The sequence below is a fragment of the Anas acuta genome, chromosome 27, assembly GCF_963932015.1.
Source record: "Anas acuta chromosome 27, bAnaAcu1.1, whole genome shotgun sequence".
In the NCBI taxonomy this organism is placed as follows: domain Eukaryota; kingdom Metazoa; phylum Chordata; class Aves; order Anseriformes; family Anatidae; genus Anas; species Anas acuta.
The window spans coordinates 4,204,481-4,222,808 of record NC_089005.1 but is presented as its reverse complement, the minus strand read 5'-3'; the positions used below and the strand labels follow the sequence as shown (position 1 = coordinate 4,222,808).

The 18,328-nt window shown below is 65.7% G+C and overlaps 5 protein-coding genes and 1 long non-coding RNA gene across 8 annotated transcripts in view; 3 read left to right on the top strand and 3 right to left on the bottom strand.

The window, feature by feature from the left end:
- Positions 1-18,328, bottom strand: part of MRPS24 (mitochondrial ribosomal protein S24) — an 83,624-nt gene that overhangs the window by 13,705 nt on the left and 51,591 nt on the right. The gene's annotated exons all lie outside the window — the stretch shown is intronic.
- VAMP8 (vesicle associated membrane protein 8) overlaps positions 1-18,328 on the bottom strand; it is a 95,558-nt gene that overhangs the window by 50,215 nt on the left and 27,015 nt on the right. The window lies entirely within an intron of this gene.
- Positions 91-2,186, top strand: LOC137845198 (pulmonary surfactant-associated protein B-like). Its single transcript, XM_068662197.1, has 5 exons — positions 91-131; positions 758-838; positions 918-1,163; positions 1,877-1,963; positions 2,051-2,186. Exons 2-5 carry the CDS (start codon positions 779-781, stop codon positions 2,084-2,086), a joined length of 429 nt encoding a protein of 142 aa, XP_068518298.1. The 5' UTR covers positions 91-131; positions 758-778; the 3' UTR covers positions 2,087-2,186.
- LOC137845352 (uncharacterized) lies at positions 2,283-2,864 on the bottom strand. Its single transcript, XR_011090181.1, has 3 exons — positions 2,648-2,864; positions 2,475-2,561; positions 2,283-2,394 (listed from the first exon to the last, which is right to left on the bottom strand). It is a non-coding gene; the product is annotated as an uncharacterized lncRNA (long non-coding RNA).
- On the top strand, positions 9,905-12,270 carry LOC137845318 (antimicrobial peptide NK-lysin-like). Its single transcript, XM_068662422.1, has 5 exons — positions 9,905-10,024; positions 10,503-10,609; positions 10,801-10,896; positions 11,382-11,557; positions 12,166-12,270. The coding sequence occupies exons 1-4, from the start codon at positions 9,985-9,987 to the stop codon at positions 11,550-11,552; spliced, it is 414 nt and encodes a 137-aa protein (XP_068518523.1). The 5' UTR covers positions 9,905-9,984; the 3' UTR covers positions 11,553-11,557; positions 12,166-12,270.
- Positions 12,552-16,560, top strand: LOC137845312 (pulmonary surfactant-associated protein B-like). Its single transcript, XM_068662413.1, has 9 exons — positions 12,552-12,624; positions 12,881-13,005; positions 13,860-13,931; positions 14,025-14,150; positions 14,684-14,785; positions 15,324-15,404; positions 15,486-15,731; positions 16,326-16,412; positions 16,501-16,560. The coding sequence occupies exons 3-9, from the start codon at positions 13,866-13,868 to the stop codon at positions 16,534-16,536; spliced, it is 744 nt and encodes a 247-aa protein (XP_068518514.1). The 5' UTR covers positions 12,552-12,624; positions 12,881-13,005; positions 13,860-13,865; the 3' UTR covers positions 16,537-16,560.

Here is an 18,328-nt window from a genome sequence, read left to right as displayed (position 1 = left end):
TGGGGGGTGCCCTCACCGTGTCCCCCCAGAAGCCCTCGGCCATCTGTGCCCGGCTGGAGCTGTGCCCGGGGGAGCCCGGGGGGGTCCTGGCCGTGCCCCCCCACCTCGGGGCACCCAGTGCCCGCCCGCAGGTAGGAGCTGCTGGGGGCATCTGTGGGGTGTCTGTAGGGGGTATTTGGGGGCATCCATATAGGGTTCTATATGGGCATCTGGGGGCATCTGGGGGCATCTATAGGGTATCTGGGGGCATCTACACAGGGTCTATATGGGCATCTGTGGGGGCATCGGTGCGGTATCTGGGGGCATCCATATAGGGTTCTTTATGGGCATCTGGGGGCATCTATAGGGTATCTGGGGGCATCTACGGGGGCATCTACACAGGGTCTATATGGGCATCTATGGGGGCATCGATGGGGTATCTGGGGGCATCCATATAGGCTTCTATACGGGCTTCTTGGGGGGCATCGAAGTGGACATCTACACAGGTTTCTATATGGGCATTTGGGGCCATCTACACGGGCTTCTGTGGGGTAGCTGGGGGCATCCATATAGGCTTCTATATGGGCATCCTGGGGGCACATATACGGTCTATATAGGATTTTCTATATGGGCCCCGATGCGGGCCCCTCGCTGGCCAAGACAGGGCCCCCCCCCCGCGGGTTGCTGTGCGCAGAGCCGGGCGCTCCCCGTGCCGGCGCCACCATTAGGCTCCAGAGTGAACGCGGGGCTGACGGCACAACTCCCACCCCGTCCCCAGGGCCAGGACCTCCCGGTGCCGATGCCGCTGTGCTGGCTGTGCCGAAACTTCATCAGCCGCCTCGAGGCCTCCATCCCCAAGGTGCCGGGGGGGCGGGTGGGACACTAAAGTGGGGGGTGCCGAAGCTGGGGTGACCCCCAAACGATGGTGGTGCCCGCAGGAGGCGGCGGCGGCGGCGGTGTCGCGGTTGTGCCGGGTGCTGCCGGTGGCGGTGGCGGGCACGTGCCAGTGCCTGGCCGAGCGCTACACGGTGCTGGTGCTGGAGGCGGTGCTGGGGCGCCTGGGCCCCCGCCTGCTGTGCCGCCTGCTCCTCGCCTGCCACCCCGAGGACGACGGTTGTGCCCCCCCGGCACCGCCGCGGCCCCCCGGGGACCAGGAGGACGCGGCGCTGCGTGCGGGGCACGAGGTGAGGGCAGGGGTTGGGGTGGGGGGTGAGGGGCTGGGGGGGGGAGCCCAGGGTGTGGTGGGGCACCCAAGGGTGGCACGGGGCCCGGTGGGGTGCTCCTGGGTGGCACGGCACCGGGGGACGTGCCAGGGACACCAAGGGGCAGCGTGGGCCCAAGGGACGCATGGCAAGGTGTCGCGGTGCCAAGGGACGTGCCAGGAGCCCAAAAGGTTGTCACGGCCCCAGGGACGCACCCCGGGGTGTCACCACCCCACCGGAGGTGCCAGGAACCCACAAGGGTGTCACGGCCCCAAGGGACACATCCCATGGTTTCACAACCCCAAGGGACGCACCCCAGGGTGTCACCACCCCACAGGACATGCCAGGAACCCAGAAGGTTGTCATGGCCCCAAGGGACACATCCCAGGGCGTCACCACCCCGAGGAACACACCCCAGGGTGTCACAGCCCCAGGGGACACTCCAGGAGCGTTAAGGGGACTTCACGGCCCCAGGGGACGCACCCCAGGGTGCCTCAGGCCAACGTCCCCGTGTCACAGCCCCAGAAGGTGCCCGAGCTCCAAGGGCTGTGGCGCTGTCCCCAAGGGGGACACCACGGGGCACGCCAGGACCCCTCCAAATGTGTCACCTCCCCAAGGGACAACCCCGGGGCTGTCACAGGACCCCCTAAGGGCTGTCCCCGTCCCTGCTGCCACCCCGTGTCCCCTCCCCGCAGGACCCGGAGCTGTCCCCAAAGCCAGGACCCTGCGCCCTGGGCCCGGCCTATTGGTGCTCCAGCCCCGAGGCCGCCCGGAGCTGCAAGGTGAGGAGGGGCAGGGTGACAAGGGACGGGGGGGGGGACACAGAGGGGACACGCAGCCCCCAACGTGCCCCCCGTGCTCCCCGCCAGGCCCTGCGGTACTGCCAGGACCACGCCGGGCTGTAGGGGGACAGGAGGAGCCTGCAGCGACCCCATATAAAGCTTGGATGCCAGCACCCCGCTCGCCTCCACGTGGTTTTGGGGCCTCCTGGGGTTCTTTTTTCTTTGAAACGGGGGCGGGTGGGTTCTCACACCTCCCCCGGCCACTCCAAAGCTGTGAAAACCACGTGGCACCTCTTGCGGAGAAACTGGGGCAACAGAGGGCGGAAAAAGGTTTTTTTATAAAAAATACAAGTGGAGTCCTTTAATGGGCGGCCCCGCGGGGCTCAGGCGCCTTGCTGGTTGGTCTCGTCCTCCTCGCGCCGCTTCCAGATCTGGGAGGGGGAGAAACAGGGGGGTGAGCAACGTGGGGGGGGGATTTTGGGGTGGGAGAGGTGTCCCCGTGTCCCCTCACCTGGATGTAAGCCTCGGAAAGCGTGATCATCTGCGGCAGGATGTCGGTGACCTGCAGGTCCTGCAGCTCGTACCACTTCCCGGTGCCCTGCGAGGGGACACGAGGGGACGGCGGTGACGCCGGGGGGCTCCTTTTTGTGTCCCCCCCCCCGCCTCCCCGAAAGGGCCACTCACGTGGTGCAGCACGTGGATGCGGTAGGAGCCCTCGGAGGGTTTCCCGTCGTGCACGATGTTGGCGATGAGGTCGTAGGTGGTGTTGGTGTGCACCGCCTGCACCTCCTCCGACAGGTACTCCCGCAGGTCCACGTTGCTGTGGGGACGCGCCGTGGGCACCCACGCCACCCCAAAAGCTCCCCCGGGGATCCCCACGCGCACCCCGGTTTGAAAAGGGGGGGCTGGGGCACCCGGGGAGATCCCAAAGACACCCCAAAAACAAGAGCAGTCTCATTTGTAAAGGATGGGTTTGGGCACCCGGGGAGATCCCAAATGAACCCCAAAAGTGAGCACCTCGCTCTGCAAAGCTCAGGTTTAGGCAGCAGGGGAGATCCCAAAGGCACCCCAAAAACCTGAGCACCCTGGTTTGCAAAGGGTGGGTTCAGACACTGGGGCAGGTCCGAAAGACACCCCAAAAATGTGTGTACCCCACTTTGCGAAGGGTGGGTTTGGGCACTGGGGGATATCCTAAAGGCACCCCAAAAACCTAAGCACCCTGGTTCGCAAAGCCCAACTTCAGGCAGCAGGGGAGATCCCAAATGATCCCAAAAAGGCACACAGCCTGCTTTGCAAAGCCTGGGTTTGGGCACTGGGGAAGATCATAAAGGCACCCCAAAAACCTGAGCACCCCACTTTGCAAAGGACAGGTTTGAGCACCAGGGGAGATCCCAAAGGCACCCCAAAAGGCACCCTCAGGTGGCCAAGAAGGCCAATGGCATCCTGGCTTGCATAAGAAGCAGTGTGGCCAGCAGGGCTAGGGAGGTGATCGTCCCCCTGTACTCGGCTCTGGTGAGGCCGCACCTCGAGTACTGTGTTCAGTTTTGGGCCCCTCGCTACAAGAAGGACATCGAGGTGCTTGAGCGGGTCCAGAGAAGGGCGACGAAGCTGGTGAGGGGCCTGGAGAACAAGTCCTACGAGGAGCGGCTGAGGGAGCTGGGCTTGTTCAGCCTGGAGAAGAGGAGGCTCAGGGGTGACCTTATTGCTCTCTATAAGTACATTAAAGGAGGCTGTAGCGAGGTGGGGGTTGGCCTGTTCTCCCATGTGCCTGGTGACAGGACGAGGGGGAATGGGCTAAAGTTACGCCAGGGGAGTTTTAGGTTGGATGTTAGGAAGAATTTCTTTACTGAAAGGGTTGTGAGGCATTGGAACGGGCTGCCCAGGGAGGTGGTGGAGTCACCATCCCTGGAGGTCTGTAAAAGCCGTTTAGATGTAGAGCTCAGGGATATGGTTTAGTGGGGACTGTTGGCGTTAGGTCAGAGGTTGGACTCGGTGACCCTGAGGTCTCTTCCAACCTAGAGATTCTGTGATCCCGGTCCCGCTTCCCGCGGCTGGACACGGCCGCGCACTGCGCATGCGCCGCGGCGCCACCGCGCATGCGCCGCGAGAGGCGGGGGCTTCGTTCTGCCCTCTGCGCATGCGCAACGCCCTGCCCGGTTCTGCCCCCCCTCGCTCCGCGCATGCGCGTTGGCGCGCCCCCCGCGGCGGCCGGCGGGGATTTTAAAGGGGCCGCGGCCCCGGTACCTCTTTGGGAGGAAGGCCGTAGGTCTTCCTCGTGATGCACTTCCTTCATCAGTTGTTCTCCAAGCTGTACAAATGCTGAGTTGGCTTTCAGTTTCACCGAGGGTCGGCAGATAACGGGATGTCTCAATTAACAAGACGAGATAATTGCCTCCAGTTACCTCATGGCTCAGCCTGACGGTTATCAGATACCGGGATGTGCTCAGATAACAAAACCCTGACACGGACCAGGAGGGCTCCAGATAACGAGATGTCGTTTGCTTTGTCTGTGCTAACTGCTAACCACAAGTTGTGTTCTATCCTAAAGGGAGTTTAGACCATATCAGTACTGGGAGCACTGGGAGCACTGGGAGCACTGGGGGCACTGGGAGCACTGGGAGCACTGGGAGCTGGGGACACGGAGCACTGGGAGCACTGGGAGCTGGGGACACGGAGCACTGGGAGCACTGGGGGCACTGGGAGCTGGGGACACAGAGCACTGGGGGCACTGGGAGCTGGGGACACGGAGCACTGGGAGCACTGGGAGCACTGGGAGCTGGGCACACGGAGCACTGGGAGCACTGGGAGCTGAGAACACGGAGTACTGGGAGCACTGGGAGCTGGGGACACGGAGCACTGGGAGCACTGGGGGCACTGGGAGCTGGGGACACAGAGCACTGGGGGCACTGGGAGCTGGGGACACGGAGCACTGGGAGCACTGGGAGCACTGGGAGCTGGGCACACGGAGCACTGGGAGCACTGGGAGCTGAGAACACGGAGTACTGGGAGCACTGGGAGCTGGGGACACGGAGCACTGGGGGCACTGGGAGCACTGGGAGCTGGGGACACAGAGCACTGGGAGCACTGGGAGCACTGGGAGATGGGGACACGGAGCACTGGGAGCTGAGAACATGGAGTACTGGGAGCACTGGGAGCTGAGAACACGGAGTACTGGGAGCACTGGGAGCTGGGGACACGGAGCACTGGGAGCACTGGGGGCACTGGGAGCTGGGGACACAGAGCACTGGGGGCACTGGGAGCTGGGGACACGGAGCACTGGAAGCACTGGGAGCACTGGGAGATGGGCACACGGAGCACTGGGAGCACTGGGAGCACTGGGAGCTGAGAACACAGAGTACTGGGAGCACTGGGAGCTGGGGACACAGAGCACTGGGGGCACTGGGAGCACTGGGAGCTGGGGACACAGAGCACTGGGAGCACTGGGAGCACTGGGAGATGGGGACACGGAGCACTGGGAGCACTGGGAGCTGAGAACACGGAGTACTGGGAGCACTGGGAGCTGGGGACACGGAGCACTGGGAGCACTGGGGGCACTGGGAGCTGGGGACACAGAGCACTGGGGGCACTGGGAGCTGGGGACACGGAGCACTGGGGGCACTGGGAGCACTGGGAGCGGGGGACAGAGCACTGGGAGCACTGGGGGCACTGGGAGCTGGGGACACGGAGCACTGGGAGCACTGGGAGCTGAGAACACGGAGTACTGGGAGCACTGGGAGCTGGGGACACGGAGCACTGGGAGCACTGGGGGCACTGGGAGCTGGGGACACAGAGCACTGGGGGCACTGGGAGCACTGGGAGATGGGGACACGGAGCACTGGGGGCACTGGGAGCACTGGGAGCACTGGGAGCTGAGAACACGGAGTACTGGGAGCACTGGGAGCTGGGGACACGGAGCACTGGGAGCACTGGGGGCACTGGGAGCTGGGGACACAGAGCACTGGGGGCACTGGGAGCACTGGGAGATGGGGACACAGAGCACTGGGAGCACTGGGAGCACTGGGAGCGGGGGACACAGAGCACTGGGAGCACTGGGAGCACTGGGAGATGGGGACACAGAGCACTGGGAGCACTGGGAGCACTGGGAGCGGGGGACACAGAGCACTGGGAGCACTGGGAGCACTGGGAGATGGGGACACGGAGCACTGGGAGCACTGGGAGCTGGGGACACAGAGCACTGGGAGCACTGGGAGCACTGGGAGATGGGGACACGGAGCACTGGGAGCACTGGGAGCTGAGAACATGGAGTACTGGGAGCACTGGGAGCTGGGGACACGGAGCACTGGGGGCACTGGGAGCACTGGGAGCTGGGGACACAGAGCACTGGGAGCACTGGGAGCACTGGGAGCTGGGGACACGGATCACTGGGAGCACTGGGAGCTGGGGACACGGAGCACTGGGAGCACTGGGAGCTGGGGACACAGAGCACTGGGAGCACTGGGAGCACTGGGGGCACTGGGAGCACTGGGAGCACTGGGAGCACTGGGGGCTGGGAGCACTGGGAGCACTGGGAGCACTGGGAGCACTGGGAGCACTGGGGGCACTGGGAGCACTGGGAGCACTGGGAGCTGGGGACACAGAGCACTGGGAGCACTGGGAGCACTGGGAGCACTGGGGGCACTGGGAGCACTGGGAGCACTGGGAGCACTGGGAGCACTGGGGGCTGGGGACACGGAGCACTGGGAGCACTGGGAGCACTGGGAGCACTGGGAGCTGGGGACACAGAGCACTGGGAGCACTGGGAGCACTGGGGGCACTGGGAGCACTGGGGGCACTGGGAGCACTGGGAGCACTGGGAGCGGGGGACACAGAGCACTGGGGGCACTGGGAGCTGGGGACACAGAGCACTGGGAGCACTGGGAGCACTGGGAGCTGGGGACACGGAGCACTGCAGGCACTGGGAGCTGGGGACACGGAGCACTGGGAGCACTGGGGGCACTGGGAGCTGGGGACACGGAGCACTGGGGGCACTGGGAGCACTGGGAGCGGGGGACACGGAGCACTGGGGGCACTGGGAGCACTGGGGGCACTGGGAGCACTGGGAGCTGAGAACACGGAGCACTGGGAGCACTGGGAGCACTGGGAGCACTGGGAGCTGGGGACACGGAGCACTGGGAGCACTGGGGGCACTGGGAGCTGGGGACACAGAGCACTGGGGGCAATGGGAGCTGGGGACACAGAGCACTGGGAGCACTGGGAGCGGGGGACACAGAGCACTGGGAACACTGGGAGCACTGGGAGCTGGGGACACGGAGCACTGGGGGCACTGGGAGCTGGGGACATGGAGCACTGGGGGCACTGGGAGCACTGGGAGCTGGGGACACAGAGCACTGGGGGCACTGGGAGCTGGGGACATGGAGCACTGGGGGCACTGGGAGCACTGGGAGCACTGGGAGCTGGGGACACGGAGCACTGGGAGCACTGGGAGCACTGGGAGCTGGGGACTGTACTGGGTCTGGCTGGAATGTTTACTTTCCCAGCAGCAGCCCATACAGTGCCGTACTCTGTACTTGTAGCTGGAACAGCAGTGTTATCACACCAGTGTTGTGTCTACTGCTGAGCAGCAGTGGCACAGTATTAGGCCTTTCTCTAACCCTCCTGGGGGTGGGCAAAAGGTGAGGAGAGAAACATCACTAGGGCAGCTGGCCTAAACCAACCAAAGGGATATTCCATACCATCTGATGTCACACTCAGCAATAAAAGGTGGAAACAGGAAGAAGAGGGGAGGGGTGGGCTCTCGTTTGGAAGACGTCGGTCCTCCTCTCAACACCGGCTGCGTGCGTTGAGGCCTTGCTTCAAGGACGTGGTCAATCATCGCTCATTTGTGGGAAGTAGAGAGTAATTTCTGTCCTCTGCACTTCCATATAGCCTTCATTTATTTTGTTTGTTTTCCTCCCTTCTTTTTATTTCCCTTTTTTTCCCCTCCCTTTCCCTTTTTATTTTCCCCTTAGTTAAATTGTTTAGTTCATGGTAGTCTTTATTTAATTATTATAATTATTTCCCTTTAATTAAATTATCCTTATCTCAACCCGTGAGTTGTTCTTTGCTTTACTTCTCCCCCTCCTCATCTAAAGGAGGGGGAGTGAGAGAGCGGTTGTGGGGTTTAGCTGCCCAGCACGGTAAAACCACCACACGGACACGGAGCACTGGGAGCACTGGGGGCACTGGGAGCACTGGGAGCTGGGGACACGGAGCACTGGGGGCACTGGGAGCTGGGGACACAGAGCACTGGGAGCACTGGGGGCATTGGGAGCTGGGGACACAGAGCACTGGGAGCACTGGGGGCATTGGGAGCTGGGGACACAGAGCACTGGGGGCACTGGGAGCACTGGGAGCTGGGGACACAGAGCACTGGGGGCATTGGGAGCACTGGGAGATGGGGACACGGAGCACTGGGGGCACTGGGAGCACTGGGAGCTGAGAACACGGAGTACTGGGAGCACTGGGAGCTGGGGACACGGAGCACTGGGAGTACTGGGAGCACTGGGAGCTGGGGACACGGAGCACTGGGGGCACTGGGAGCACTGTTAGCTGGGGACACGGAGCACTGGGGGCAGTGGGAGCTGGGGACACGGAGCACTGGGGGCACTGGGAGCACTGGGAGCTGGGGACACGGAGCACTGGGGGCACTGGGAGCACTGGGAGCACTGGGCTGCCCACAGCACAGGTCCCCCCAGCACCCCGGAAGGTGGGGGGGGGGCCGGGGGGGGGGCTGAGGTTTGTGCCCGCAGGGGACAGGGACAGGAAGGGGGCGGCCCCCACTCCCCCCCCCGCCACCCTCCCCGTGCCCCCATGCCCGTAACCCCCCCGCCCCCCCCGCCCCGCGGTGGCTTTGGGCTCCGAGGGGACGTGACTGTGGGCGGCGGGGGGGGGGGGACACTGCCCCCCCGGCACGTCCCGCGGTGTCCCCTTCCCCCCCCATGTCCCCAACGTCTCCATCACTTCCCCTTCCCCCCCCCCGCACACCAAAGTGCCCCCCCCCCCCCCTTGTCGCCCCAGTGCCCCCAACCCCCCCCCCCCATGTTCCCCCCGGGTCCTTGTGACCCCCCCAGTGCCCCCCCCCATGCCCCCCTGGTGTCCCCTTGTGACCCCCCCATGTCCCCCAGTGTCCCCTCGCCCCCCCCCCCAAATTCCCCCCAGCCTCCCCATCACCCCCCCCTTGTCCTCCCCCATCCCCCCCCAGTGCCCCCCATGTCCCCTTGACCCCCCCCATCACCTCCCCTTGCCCCCCCCAGTACCCTCCAGTGCCCCCAGTTCTCCCAGTACCCTCCAGTGCCCCCAGTGCTCCCAGTACCCCCAATGCCCCCAGTGTCCCCCAGTTCTCCCAGTACCCTCCAGTATCCCCAATACCCCCCAGTGCCCCCAGTACCCTCCAGTGCTCCCAGTACCCCCCCAGTGCCCCCACTTCTCCCAGTACCCTCCAGTGCCCCCAGTGCTCCCAGTACCCCCAACACCTCCAGTACCCCCAGTACACCCAGTATCTCCAGTACCCCCCAGTGCCCCCAGTACCCCCCAGTTCTCCCAGTACCCTCCAGTGCTCCCAGTACCCCCCAGTGCCCCCCAGTGCTCCCAGTACCCCCCAGTGTCCCAAGTTCCCCAAAGCGCCCCCCCCCCAGTGGCCCCCATGTCCACTTGACCCCCCCAGGCCTCTCCCAGCCCCCCCCACTGTCCCCTTGTGCCCCCCCCATGCCCCAAGGTCCCCAAAGTGTCCCCAAAACGCCCCCCCGTATCCCCCCCATGTCCCCCTGCCCTCCCCTTGCCCCCCAGTGCCCCCACACCCCCCATGTCCCTTGTGTCCCCCCAGTCCCCCCCAGCCCCCCACTATCCCCCCCACCCCCCCCCATCCCACCAGTGCCACGTCACCGCCCTTGCCGGACACCTCCCCCCCCCCCCCCCGTGGCTGCTGTGGTTTTGGGGGGGCCCTCCCCGGGGGGGGGAGAGCCCTCCCTGCTCCTTCCGGGGGGGGACACATAAAGCACCCCAGGGTGCTGGGACAGGCAGCCATGGCCTCACTGCTGCTGGCCCTGCTCCCTGCGGTCACCGGTGGGGACTGGGGGGCACTGGGGGGACTGGGGGGGACTGGGGGAACTGGGGGGGACAAGGGGGTGTGGGGACATGGGGATGGGGACATGGTGGTGTGGGGGGGCTGGGGGTATGGAGAGATGGGGATGGGGGGGATGTGGGGGGACGGGGACACGGGGATGGGGAGGGTGGGGGCATGGTGGGGACAGGGACATGGGGACCAGAGGGATGGGGACGTGGGGACAGGGACATGGGGGATGTGGGGATGGGGACATGGGGATGGGGACAGGGGGGACGCGGGGACCACAGTGATGGGGACACGGGGACGTGGTGGGGCTGGGGACTGAGGGGACAGCTGGGGCCAGGGCACTGGGGACAAGGCGGGGACAGGGGCACGGGGACATAAGGAGCAGGGTGACGGGGACATTGGGGACGTGAGGGGACAGGGAGGGGGGACGGGGACAGCGGGGCTGGGGCTGACGTCCCCGATGTGCCCCAGCCCTGGTGCTGGTGGGGGCGGAGAGCCCCCCCTTGAGCCACCAGACCCTGCCCGCGGGGGACACCGAGGATGGGCCCTGGCTGCAGCTGGGGGACAAGGACAGCACGGTGAGGGGACACTGGGACACTGGGGGGGCACTGGGGTGGAGACCAAGGTGGGCACCCCCAGGGCGCTGGGAGGGCACTGGGAGGGCAGGCGGGGGGCACTTGGAGGGCACTGGGAGGGCACTGGGGGGCACTGGGGCTCGTCCCCCTCCCGTGGCACCCATGGGTGCTACCCGAGGGCTCTCTGGGCGCAGGGCGGGGGGGGGCAGCTCTCCAACAGCCTGCGCTGCAAGATCTGCCATAGCATCGTGAAGGCCCTCGGCAAGCTGGCACGGAAGATCAAGGACAAGGTGAGTGGCCTTGTCCCCGTCCCCGCACCAGGGGTCCCCGTGTCAGCTGACCCCACGAGGGGTGACCCCATGCAAGGTGTCCCCAGACAAGGCGATGTCCCCACGTGAGATGTCCCCAGACGAGGTGTCCCCGTGCCAAGCGATGTCCCCACGTGGGGTGACCCCCATGCAAAGTGTCCCCATGCCAGGTGATGTCCCCATATGAGGTGGTGTCCCCATGCTAGGTGTCCCCTTATGAGGTGTCCCCATGCCAGCCATGTCCTCATGTGAGGTGTCCCCATACAATGTGATATCCCTGTGCCACGTGTCCCCATACGAGGTGTCCCCACACCGGGTGCCACCCCCACGCCCCGTGTCCCCATAGGATCTCCCTCCCCCACCCAAGCCATCCCCACGTGCGGTGTCCCCATCCAAAGCCGCATCCCCCACCCCATATCCCCCCTCCTTGACCCCGGTGCCCCCCGGTGCTGACGGGGGTCCCTCAGGACAGGGTGACCCGTGCCACCGAACGCATCTGCGGCCGGTTGGGGCCGCTGAAATCCCGGTGCGAGCGGCTGATGCAGCGCTGGGTGGCCCCCATCGTGGACGCGCTGGCGCACAACGAAGCCCCCGACCGCATCTGCACCCGCCTGAGGCTGTGCCGCAAGAAGGTCTGAGCCAGGTGAGCCCCCAAACCCGGCCCCAAACCCGGCCCCAAAACTGGCCCCGTGCGCCCTGCCCGCCTGGAGGGTCCTCGAACCCCCCCATAAGGGCTCTCGAGTCGAGGGCCGGAGCTTCAAAGCGCTGCCGGGAAGGCGCACCCATGGGTGCTGCTGGGGGGGGGGGGCATGGGGCGTGGTGGTGTGGGACATGGGGATAGAGGGACATGGGGGGTGGGGATATGGGATTTGGGGACACAGGGGTGTGGGGGTGTGGGGACATGGGGGGGCGTGGGATTTGGGGACATTGGGGGTGGCCTTGGGGACATGGGGTGCGGGGGACAGGGTTTGGAGACATGGGGACATGGGGGTGGGGGGGACATGGGGTGTGGGGACAGGGGAGGGCTGGGGGATACGGGGGGGACATGAAAGCGTGGGGACATGGGGACATGGGAGGTCACAGGGGAACTTGGGGCATGGGGGAGATGGGGATGTGGGGGGGACAGGGGGGTGTGGGGACACGGGGACAGGGGGGCTGGGGACATGGGGACGTGGCAGACAACTCGTGGACACGGAGCCATGGGGACACGGGGACACCGCGCGGTGTGTCCCCCTCCCCTTCCCCCCCCAGGCACCGGCTGGCTCCGAGGACCCCCGATGGCACCCGTGTCCCCCTCGTGTCCCCCACGCTGTGACCACCCTGTCCTTCCCAGCGCAATAAAGCTTTGTCACCACAGGAGTGGCACCTGCCTGTCCCCTGCGGGGGTGGGATGGGGACACGGGGACCCCAACGGGGACTTAAGTGGGGACAGGGGGACCCCGACGGGGACATGGCTATGGGGGGGTTTGGGGGGACACCTCCAGGGCCCTGTCCCTTGCTGGGAGCGGGGCTGGGGACAGGGACAACGTGTCCCTGCGGCGCTGGCACTGTCCCAGCGGCCACCTCCCGTCCCCACGGGGCTATAAGAGCCCGCGGGGCACGGCCCCGCCACCGCCACCATGGCGCTGCCACCGTCCCCGTCCCCGTCCCCGTCCCTGTCCCCGTCCCTGGCGCGGACGCTGCTCCTCGCCCTGCTCTGTGCCACCACAGGTAGGGACCGTGAGCCCCCCCCCCGGGCTGGGCACCCCCCAACCCCAAATCTGGGTGCCCCCATAACCCCAAATCTGGGTGTGTCCCCCCCTTGGGGACACGGCGGTGGATTGGGGGGGTCCTTCCCCATTATGGGATTTGGGGGTGGGGGGGGTCCTGGCCACCTGGGTGTCCCCCCACACCCAAAGAGCTGTAGGGGGGGGAATTTGGGGGGGTTATGGGGGGGTCCCAGCGCTGGTGCTGACGGTGGCCGCAGGGCTGGGGGGGCCGGCGGAGCGCTGCGGGGTCCCCCCCGACGCCTGGTGCCAGAGCTGGGGGACGGCGCTGCGCTGCGGGGCCCTGGAGCTCTGCGCCCGCCGCGGCTGGGCCCCCAGTGCCAAGGTGAGCGCCGAGACACGGCCCCACAGCCCAACGGCCCCACAGCCCAACGGCCCCACAGCCCAACGGCCCCACGGCCCCATGGCCCCATGGCCCCACATCTCCACGTCCTATTCCCCATCCACCCCGTCCCCACCCCCTGTGTCCCCCCCACCCCATATCCCACGCCCTATGACCCTGTGTCCCCCATGTTCCCATGTCCCCCTCCCCCTGTCCCCATGTCCCTGTGCCCCCCGTGTCCCCGTGCCCCACGCCCCCTACCCTATGTTCCATGGCCCGCGCCGTGTCCCTCTGTCCCCACATTCCCACGCCCCGTGCCCCTTGTCCCCGTGCCCCATATCCACGTTCCCACACCACGTTTGTGTGTCCCCTACTCCCCCTCCCCATATAATGATACCCCATGTCCCCACACCCCATTGCCATGTCCCCAAGCCCATTTCTCCATGTCCCCATGTCCCCAAGGTCACTTCCCCATGTCCCCATGCTCCACGCCTTATGTCCCCATGTCCCCAAGTCCATTTTCCCATGACCCTACACTCCGTACTATATGTCCCCATATCCCCAAGTCCTTTTTCCCGTGTCCCCACGTAATATGCCCCCAACTCTGCTTCCCCATGCCCCCATCCTCCATGTCCTATGTCCCCATGTCCCCGAGTCCATTCCCATGTCCTGTACCCCATGCTATATGTCCCCAAGTCCTTTTCCCCATGTCCCCAACTCCGTTTCCCCGTGCCCCCATACTCCACACCACATGTCCCCATGTCCCCAAACCCCTTTCCCCGTGCCCTGTACCCCCTGTCCCCGTGCCCCCCGTCCCCACACGCCTCCGTCCCGGTGCGGGTGCCCCCCCCTCGCAGGAGGACATGTGCGCCGACTGCCAGGAGGTCGTCACCCTGCTCATCCGCATGGCCAACGAGTCGGCCACCAAGGTGCTGAGGGACACGGGGGGGGGGTGACACCAAGGAGGGGGGGGACACGAGGTGCGGGTGCCCCCGCGGGTGCCATGGTGGCTGTGGGCGCAGGTGGCCGTGGAGGGATTTCTGCGCCGGGAGTGCTCGGCGCTGCCGGTGCCCACCATGGTGACCCCCTGCCAGAACCTGGTGCACGAGTACCTCGCCCTCCTCGGCACCCACCTGGAGCAGCACCTCGTGAGTGGCACCCATGGGTGCTGTGAGGGGCGGGCAGGGGAGCCCAGGGGTGCTGGGGGGGGGACTCGGTGCCATTTGGGAACACTTTGGGGTGTGGGGTAGGTTGGGGTCACTGTGCCATTTGGGGACACCTCAGGGTGCTGGGTATACTGGGGACCCCGTGCCATTTGGGGACACCTCAGGGTGCTGGGTATACTGGGGACCCCGTGCCATTTGGGGACGTAGCAAGGTGCTGTGGAGGGATTAGGGACGCCGTACCATTTGGGGACATTATGCCACCTGGGGACACCTTGGGGTGGGGGGAAGACTGGGGACACTTTGCCACTTAGGGACACTTTGGGGTTCTGGGTATACCGGGGACCCCATGCCATTTGGGGACATCTCAGGGTGCTGGGGACCCTGTGCCACTGGGGGGGCACCTCAGGGTGTCAGGTGCCCCCCGCTGGGGAGCAAACCCAGGCGTTGGGGCCCCCCCCACCCCGTGCCACCCCATTCCCCCCCCGTTGGGGGGTGCCCTCACTGTGTCCCCCCAGAAGCCCTCGGCCATCTGCGCCCGGCTGGAGCTGTGCCCGGGGGAGCCCGGGGGGGTCCTGGCCGTGCCCCCCCACCTCGGGGCACCCAGCGCCCGCCCGCAGGTAGGAGCTGCTGGGGGCATCTGTGGGGTGTCTGTAGGGGGTATTTGGGGGCATCCATATAGGGTTCTATATGGACATCTGGGGGCATCTATAGGGTAGCTGGGGGCATCCATATAGGCTTCTATATGGGCTTCTTGGGGGGCATCGAAGTGGACATCTACACAGGTTTCTATATGGGCATTTGGGGCCATCTACACGGGCTTCTATGGGGTAGCTGGGGGCATCCATATAGGCTTCTATATGGGCATCCTGGGGGCACTTATGCGGTCTTCTGTATGGACGCCTGTGGGCACCTATATGGGCACCTGTGGGTATCTTCATGGGCTTCTCCGTGGGCATCTGCACAGGCTTTTATAGGGGCAGCTGTGGGCACCTATAGGGTTTTCCATATGGGCCCCGATGCGGGCCCCTCGCTGGCCAAGACAGGGCCCCCCCCGCGGGTTGCTGTGCGCAGAGCCGGGCGCTCCCCGTGCCGGCGCCACCATTAGGCTCCAGAGTGAACGCGGGGCTGACGGCACAACTCCCACCCCGTCCCCAGGGCCAGGACCTCCCGGTGCCGATGCCGCTGTGCTGGCTGTGCCGAAACTTCATCAGCCGCCTCGAGGCCTCCATCCCCAAGGTGCCGGGGGGGCGGGTGGGACACTAAAAAGGGGGGGGTGCCGAAGCTGGGGTGACCCCCAAATGATGGTGGTGCCCGCAGGAGGCGGCGGCGGCGGCGGTGTCGCGGTTGTGCCGGGTGCTGCCGGTGGCGGTGGCGGGCACGTGCCAGTGCCTGGCCGAGCGCTACACGGTGCTGGTGCTGGAGGCGGTGCTGGGGCGCCTGGGCCCCCGCCTGCTGTGCCGCCTGCTCCTCGCCTGCCACCCCGAGGACGACGGTTGTGCCCCCCCGGCACCGCCGCGGCCCCCCGGGGACCAGGAGGACGCGGCGCTGCGTGCGGGGCACGAGGTGAGGGCAGGGGTTGGGGGGGGGAGCCCAGGGTGTGGTGGGGCACCCAAGGGTGGCACGGGGCCCGGTGGGGTGCTCCTGGGTGGCACGGCACCGGGGGACGTGCCAGGGACACCAAGGGGCAGCGTGGGCCCAAGGGACGCATGGCAAGGTGTCGCGGTGCCAAGGGACGTGCCAGGAGCCCAAAAGGTTGTCACGGCCCCAGGGACGCACCCCGGGGTGTCACCACCCCACCGGAGGTGCCAGGAACCCAGAAGGTTGTCATGGCCCCAAGGGACACATCCCAGGGCGTCACCACCCCGAGGAACACACCCCAGGGTGTCACAGCCCCAGGGGACACTCCAGGAGCGTTAAGGGGACTTCACGGCCCCAGGGGACGCACCCCAGGGTGCCTCAGGCCAACGTCCCCGTGTCACAGCCCCAGAAGGTGCCCGAGCTCCAAGGGCTGTGGCGCTGTCCCCAAAGGGGACACCACGGGGCACGCCAGGACCCCTCCAAACGTGTCACCTCCCCAAGGGACAACCCCGGGGCTGTCACAGGACCCCCTAAGGGCTGTCCCCGTCCCTGCTGCCACCCCGTGTCCCCTCCCCGCAGGACCCGGAGCTGTCCCCAAAGCCAGGACCCTGTGCCCTGGGCCCGGCCTATTGGTGCTCCAGCCCCGAGGCCGCCCGGAGCTGCAAGGTGAGGAGGGGCAGGGTGACAAGGGACACGGGGGGGGGACACAGAGGGGACACGCAGCCCCCAACGTGCCCCCCATGCTCCCCGCCAGGCCCTGCGGTACTGCCAGGACCACGCCGGGCTGTAGGGGGACAGGAGGAGCCTGCAGCGACCCCATATAAAGCTTGGATGCCAGCACCCCGCTCGCCTCCACGTGGTTTTGGGGCCTCCTGGGGTTCTTTTTTCTTTGAAACAGGGGCGGGCGGGTTCTCACACCTCCCCCGGCCACTCCAAAGCTGTGAAAACCACGTGGCACCTCTTGCGGAGAAACTGGGGCAACAGAGGGAGGAAAAAGGTTTTTTTAAAAAAATACAAGTGGAGTCCTTTAATGGGCGGCCCCGCGGGGCTCAGGCGCCTTGCTGGTTGGTCTCGTCCTCCTCGCGCCGCTTCCAGATCTGGGGGGGGGGGAAAAACAGGGGGGTGAGCAACGTGGGGGGGGGGAATTTTGGGGTGGGAGAGGTGTCCCCGTGTCCCCTCACCTGGATGTAAGCCTCGGAAAGCGTGATCATCTGCGGCAGGATGTCGGTCACCTGCAGGTCCTGCAGCTCGTACCACTTCCCGGTGCCCTGCGAGGGGACACGAGGGGACGGCGGTGACGCCGGGGGGGCTCCTTTTTGTGTCCCCCCCCCCGCCTCCCCGAAAGGGCCACTCACGTGGTGCAGCACGTGGATGCGGTAGGAGCCCTCGGAGGGTTTCCCGTCGTGCACGATGTTGGCGATGAGGTCGTAGGTGGTGTTGGTGTGCACCGCCTGCACCTCCTCCGACAGGTACTCCCGCAGGTCCACGTTGCTGCGGGGACGCGCCGTGAGCACCCACGCCACCCCAAAAGCTCCCCCGGGGATCCCCACGCGCACCCCGGTTTGAAAAGGGGGGGCTGGGGCACCCGGGGAGATCCCAAATGAACCCCAAAAGTGAGCACCTCGCTCTGCAAAGCCCAGGTTTAGGCAGCAGGGGAGATCCCAAAGGCACCCCAAAAACCTGAGCACCCTGGTTTGCAAAGGGTGGGTTCAGACACTGGGGCAGATCTGAAAGACACCCCAAAAATGTGTGTACCCCACTTTGCGAAGGGTGGGTTTGGGCACTGGGGGATATCCTAAAGGCACCCCAAAAACCTAAGCACCCTGGTTTGCAAAGCCCAACTTCAGGCAGCAGGGGAGATCCCAAATGATCCCAAAAAGGCACACAGCCTGCTTTGCAAAGCCTGGGTTTGGGCACTGGGGAAGATCATAAAGGCACCCCAAAAACCTGAGCACCCCACTTTGCAAAGGACAGGTTTGAGCACCAGGGGAGATCCCAAAGGCACCCCAAAAGGCACCCTCAGGTGGCCAAGAAGGCCAACGGCATCCTGGCTTGTATCAGAAACACTGTGACCAGCAGGGCTAGGGAGGTGATCGTCCCCCTGTACTCGGCTCTGGTGAGGCCGCACCTCGAGTACTGTGTTCAGTTTTGGGCCCCTCGCTACAAGAAGGACATCGAGGTGCTTGAGCGGGTCCAGAGAAGGGCGACGAAGCTGGTGAGGGGCCTGGAGAACAAGTCCTACGAGGAGCGGCTGAGGGAGCTGGGCTTGTTCAGCCTGGAGAAGAGGAGGCTCAGGGGTGACCTTATCGCTCTCTACAGATACCTTAAAGGAGGCTGTAGTGAGGTGGGGGTTGGCCTGTTCTCCCACGTGCCTGGTGACAGGACGAGGGGAACGGGCTAAAGTTGCACCAGGGGAGTTTTAGGTTGGATGTTAGGAAGAATTTCTTTACTGAAAGGGTTGTGAGGCACTGGAACGGGCTGCCCAGGGAGGTGGTGGAGTCACCATCCCTGGAGGTCTGTAAAAGACGTTTAGATGTAGAGCTCAGGGATATGGTTTAGTGGGGACTGTTAGTGTTAGGTCA

Bases quoted from the DNA above. Each gene is read 5' to 3' on its own strand.
- LOC137845198 (XM_068662197.1), top strand. From the start codon at position 779: ATGCCGCTGTGCTGGCTGTGCCGAAACTTCATCAGCCGCCTCGAGGCC. The intron at 839-917 runs GTGCCGGGGGGG...TGGTGCCCGCAG, and splicing joins TCGAGGCCTCCATCCCCAAG to GAGGCGGCGGCGGCGGCGGT. The intron at 1,164-1,876 runs GTGAGGGCAGGG...CCCTCCCCGCAG, and splicing joins CGCTGCGTGCGGGGCACGAG to GACCCGGAGCTGTCCCCAAA.
- LOC137845318 (XM_068662422.1), top strand. From the start codon at position 9,985: ATGGCCTCACTGCTGCTGGCCCTGCTCCCTGCGGTCACCG. The intron at 10,025-10,502 runs GTGGGGACTGGG...GATGTGCCCCAG, and splicing joins CCTGCTCCCTGCGGTCACCG to CCCTGGTGCTGGTGGGGGCG. The intron at 10,610-10,800 runs GTGAGGGGACAC...CTCTGGGCGCAG, and splicing joins TGGGGGACAAGGACAGCACG to GGCGGGGGGGGGCAGCTCTC.
- LOC137845312 (XM_068662413.1), top strand. From the start codon at position 13,866: ATGTGCGCCGACTGCCAGGAGGTCGTCACCCTGCTCATCCGCATGGCC. The intron at 15,732-16,325 runs GTGAGGGCAGGG...CCCTCCCCGCAG, and splicing joins CGCTGCGTGCGGGGCACGAG to GACCCGGAGCTGTCCCCAAA. The intron at 16,413-16,500 runs GTGAGGAGGGGC...GCTCCCCGCCAG, and splicing joins AGGCCGCCCGGAGCTGCAAG to GCCCTGCGGTACTGCCAGGA.